This window comes from Lactuca virosa, chromosome 5 (genome assembly GCF_052849685.1).
Source record: "Lactuca virosa cultivar CGN04683 chromosome 5, Lactuca_virosa_CGN04683_v6, whole genome shotgun sequence".
NCBI lineage: Eukaryota > Viridiplantae > Streptophyta > Magnoliopsida > Asterales > Asteraceae > Lactuca > Lactuca virosa.
The window spans coordinates 16,249,854-16,255,447 of NC_136430.1; the positions used below are offsets into that span (position 1 = coordinate 16,249,854).

The window sequence follows — 5,594 nt, forward strand, 5'->3', positions numbered from 1 at the left end:
GGGCATTAGATTATGCTGCACCGAATGTTAAAAGAGTTCAGCGACTTTAAATTTTTTCTCCTCAAGTACACAACTATGAAGGAAGGCAACAATTCCACATGCTAATGATTTTTACCAAAGCAAGAGACCCCAATATGTCATAATATTTGCAAAACTTTAGTTTTAAATAAAGTGATTGTTATAAGACATGATTAAGTTACTCATGTGAAAGTAAAACAGGCATCAAGAATCTGTAGACTAACCTTCAAGAGTCAAATTTCAAACAAAACTGAACCATGAAAAATTCGCAGCAACAAACCAACATAACAGTATTCTCAAACAAAAATATCAAAAAACCTATTTATCAGCCTTAGCAGCAGTAGCTGCAGCTTGACCTCTGAGACGCCCAGTTCTTCTGGCGGCGATAAGACCAACCTTTTGACCAGGTGGTGCATCACGGCGAACCGTACTTGCATGACCAATGTGTTGATGGTTACCACCACCATGGGGATGCTCCACTGGATTCATGGCAACACCTCTAACCTTGGGCCAGCAGTTTCTCTTCACACGGAATTTATGATATGCGTTACCAGCTTTCAGCATAGGCTTCTCAGTACGCCCTCCTCCAGCAACCTGACCGATCATAGCTCGACATCCACTCGGCACGATCTTCTTTGCTCCTGATGGAAGCTTCACCCTAAACAATCGATTAAGGAAAAATAATTGGAATGTGAAAAGCATAAATCAACCGAGGATTCAAGTTCTATATGTTTATGTATGAAGTATTCCATACCTAGTGGTGCCGTTATCGGGATTGTGACTAATAACGATGGCGTAATCACCAGAAGCTCTGGCGAACGAACCACGGTCCCCGACATGATGTTCTACGTTGCAAACGACAGCTCCCTCAGGGATTGATCTGAGAGGAAGGACGTTTCCAACCATCAAATTCGCTTTCTTCCCACAGAAAACGAACTGACCGGTGTACATGCCCTCAGCAGCGACAAACAGCTCCTTCTGGTGCTTGTAGCGGAAAGGATGACGGAATGTGACGCGAGCCAAAGGAGCACCACGGCCGGGATCGTGGATGATTTCGGTGATGACACCCTTGAGGTAACCATTGCGTTCGCCAAAGTCGAGGCTGCGGAACCTGGCAGGCCCCTTCCGGTGGTGGGTATGGGACTTGAAGACCGACCCTGCTCCCTTACGCTGTGCCCTAATCACACGTCCCATTTCTGGTTCTCTCTTACCTCTCTCTCTCTCACGCACACACTCGGTGGCTAGGGTTTGGGGACGACGGCGGGTTCTTGGGAGTGAAGATCCTGATATAGGGTTTGGCAATCGACAGTAAGAAGTAATATGGGCCGAGTTCTGTTGTATGGATAATTTAGATGGGCTGTTATATGGGCCTTTGTATCAACCTCGGCCATTTTATTATTTATAGTTTGTTGAAATGATTAGTTGAGTTTATATTTATTTGCCGTTAAAAAAAACAAAACAAAACAAAAACAAACAATGCCTTTTCTTTTTGGGAGAATTTCATATATACCATTAATAAAGAGCTAAATATCATATTTACCCTCTCTAATATCAAAATATCATATATACCCTAATTAAACACCTAAAATATCATATTTGCCCAAAACCTTATTTTAAACCTTATTTTAATCATTTTTTGTTATTTAAAATCATTTTAATCATTATAAAACTTATATTGACTATAATACCCTTACCTTCATATCTTATTCTCTCATTCGTTTATGTTTTGGGGTGATCACATATCTCAAAGAAAAAAAAAACCTTACTTGTTTCGTTCTAACACCATGTGACCCACACTGCCAAACATCATGCTTACCTTGACTATTCACAAACATCGAGTTCATTTGTTCTTTAATCCCATTGAAAACATCCTACTCAAGCTAACAAATGCAATGGTCTGTACATCAATCTATAACCCAAAAATGAGGTAAATAAATCATTCTTATAAAATGATCGTGTCACCAGTTTTGTTTGCAGATATGTGATATCATGATAGAAACCGATCCATGAGGTCATAAGATCGCAAGAAAACTATAGGAACCAGACGCCGGAGCTTCAAACTCATCCCTAGTCTGATGTTAGTCGGAGAAGACGACATATACATGGTTCCAGTGTCTACAACACTTATCATCGCCTTCTGGATTTAATTGAGTTAATCTCTTTTTTGCATCTACTCCCTAAACTCATTGGAAAATAAATCAGATCAAGTACCTTGCATGATTAGAACACCACTTCTGTGGTTACCGAGGGTATGTCAAAGCTCGCTAGAATAACTCTTTTGCAAACAGTTAGCACACCTACTTTCTTGATCCATATGAAGTTAGATCCACTTAAGATATCATTGGAAATAAAGCTGGAACTCATCTTCACCGATACCTCATAGTATTTAAGTGAACAAACTCCAATTCTAAACTTATATCTTGCCGGAGATCTTTTTGTTATCGTCTGTATGCATCTCCAGTCACCGGAAACCTCTTTCTATCTTCATATAAAACACAGATCACACACAACTTCATTGAAAACTATAAAATGATCAAATCATCATTCTTCCTTGAATTCATCTTCCTCATCATCCAACATTCATATCACCTTGTTGCCGGGGTACGTAGATGGCGGGTGTTATAATAACGGTGAAATAAGCACTCATTCCTTGCATCGATGGTTGGTCCTATTCATATCCTTTTGTCCTGCTTGTAGCTTCACGTAAAATGCAGTCCCTACCCCTCGTCTGAGACGCTATCCTGAGAGGTAAGACTCGCCGGAAAAAATGAGTCACATGTTGCATCTTATCTTCAGGCACCCCTTTGCGGTAGTGCAGTTTATCTTATGCAATGGAACACTATTAACTTACATTATGTATTTGTATTTGGATATCTAGAACTTAATGGCAAATGATGTGTGGAAATTTTATTTGTAACTGCAGAATGAATGGCTATTAATCTTTCATTCCCCTTGCCTGTATGATTTAGATTTTACAATCAATAGTAGTCTAGATTAATAATTTAATAGCGAAACTGATTAGTCTATTTTATTCCTTTATTGTTGAGTTATAGATTAATGTACAGAACCATTACATTTGTTAGCTTGAGTTGGATGTTTTTCCATGGGATTAAAAAGCAAATGAACACGATGATCTTGAATAGTCAAAGTAAGCATGATGTTCGGGTTGGTACGGTGCTAGAACGAAATATGAAGAAGGAACGAAGGTTTTCTTTTTCCTTCTAAATACATGATCATTCCAAAACATAGAAGAAAGATAATGAGATATGAGGTTGAGGGTATTATGGACAATGTAAGTTTTATTAATTATTAAAATGATTTTAAATAACAAAAAATGATTAAAAAAGATTTAAAATAAGGTTTTGGGCATATATGATATTTTGGATGTTTAATTTGGGTATATATGATATTTTGATATTAGACAGGGTAAATATGATATTTAGATCTTTATTAAGGGCATATATGAAATTGTCCCTTTCTTTTTAACCTTATGCGTATGGAGTAATTTTATTTTTGGAATTTATTGGCATGGTAGAAAGATAGCTGATTATAATATTCGATTTTGGTTGCAATGTTAGAGATTTACTAAATGTCCATATTATTGTTAGGAGTTTTGAAATCCATTATTTCTTGTAACGATAGAGTTATATGGCATCGGATATCAAAATTTAAAAGGCATGAGGTAGGTATAACAAGTAATAAAATCAACCTCATCAATTAATGAGGAGAGAATCAATTATATATAATGGATTTACAATAAATATCCCTACAAATAAGGAGATAAATAAATACAATAAATAAGATAATTACACAATAATATTATCCACTAATACCCCCCTTCAATCGAAACGGTGGCGGTCCCAGGCATAGCATGGTACGAAAAGTCTCGAATTGAGGACGTAAAAGACTTTTAGTGAAGATATCGGCCACCTGAAGATTGGTTGGAACAAATTTTGTGAAGAGTTTGCCTGAGCTGACCAATTCTCGGATAAAGTGATAGTCTAAATCAATGTGCTTGGCACGTTTATGTGAGACTGGAATTTGTGTCATAAAAAGAGCACTTTTGTTATCACAAAGAAGTGTAGGTCTGTCTGGAGAAAGCGCATGCAACTCTCTTAAGAGATGAGTAATCCATACTATTTCAGTAGCGGTATTGGCCATTGCCCTATATTCAGATTCACAACTAGACTGTGAGACAGTGGGTTGCTTTTTAGCACTCCATGACATAAGATTCTCACCTAGGTAAATAGAGTAGCCATATGTAGAGCGACGTGTGTCTAAGCAACGAGCCCAATCAGCATCAGAGTAGCCAACTATGGAATTTTTGTGAGGCCGACTGTAAGTGAGACCAAAGGAAATGGTGCCTTTAACATACCTTAGAATTCGTTTAACAGATTGAAAATGATCAACCGTTGGGGCTTGGAGAAATTGAGAAACTTGATTAACCGCGTAAGACAAATCTGGTCGCGTGATTGTCAAATACTGAAGAGCCCCGACTATAGATCGATAGAGAGTTAGATCCTTAAAAGGTGTACCATCTGTTGTAAAGGATGCATGGGGAGGTAGAGGTGTGCTCACGGGTTTAGAATCATAAAGATCAGCCCTTTTGAGGATGTCGCTAGCATACTTTGATTGAGTGAGAAAAAGATTGCTGTCTAGGTAAGCTACTTCAAGGCCCAAGAAATAACTAAGATCACCAAGGTCTTTGATGGCAAACTCGTGATTTAAACGAGAAATAAAGTTGGCAATAGCAGTCTCATCATTTCCTGTAAGAATAAGATCATCCACATATACGAGTAAGTACATGATGCATGAGACATTTTTTAACACAAAGAGAGAAGTGTAGGCACGACTGCAACTAAATCCATATGAAAGAAGAAATGTGCTCAAGCGTTGGAACCAAGCTCGTGGAGCTTGTTTTAAGCCATAAAACGCCTTGGATAACTTACACACATGGTTGGGAAATTGAGAATCGGCAAATCCCGGAGGTTGTTCCATAAAAACCGTCTCATCTAAGTTTCCATTTAAGAAGGCGTTTTTGACATCAAGTTGATGCAATTTCCAGCTATTCAATACTGCAAGAGAGTGAACAATTCGGACAGTAGTTGCTTTAACAACCGGACTAAACGTATGGGAGTAATCAAGACCCAAAATTTGAGTATATCCTTGGGCCACTAGTCGAGCCTTGTATCTTTCAATGGTCCCATCAGAATGATACTTGATGCGATACACCCATTTGGAGCCAACAACATTGGTAGAATTTGGACGTGGTACTAATGTTCTGGTTTGATTTTGCTGCAAGGCTTGAAGTTCCTCATGCATGGCAGCCATCCATTTAGGATCTTTAGCTGTTGTTTTAAAACCTCGTGGCTCAGTGGTAGATGTTAGTGCAATATGAAGAGAGTGAGTAGTAAGAGCAGCGAGATCGGCTTGATGTTTGGGCTTGAAAATACCAGCCTTTGACCGTGTATGTAACACCCGGATTTCCAGGTATATTATTTTTAATTATTTATTTTTGTGAATCATTGACCTACTCGATGAGTTGGTGCTATAACTCGTCGAGTAGAAGCGGGGTG

General features: G+C 38.4%; 1 protein-coding gene across 1 annotated transcript; it reads right to left on the bottom strand.

Annotated features, from left to right (window-relative positions):
- Positions 1–205: 205 nt before the first annotated feature.
- LOC145115128 (large ribosomal subunit protein uL2) lies at positions 206–1,301 on the bottom strand. Its single transcript, XM_079051322.1, has 2 exons — positions 773–1,301; positions 206–676 (listed from the first exon to the last, which is right to left on the bottom strand). Exons 1-2 carry the CDS (start codon positions 1,210–1,212, stop codon positions 337–339), a joined length of 780 nt encoding a protein of 259 aa, XP_078907448.1. The 5' UTR covers positions 1,213–1,301; the 3' UTR covers positions 206–336.
- Between the last annotated feature and the right edge of the window lie 4,293 nt (positions 1,302–5,594).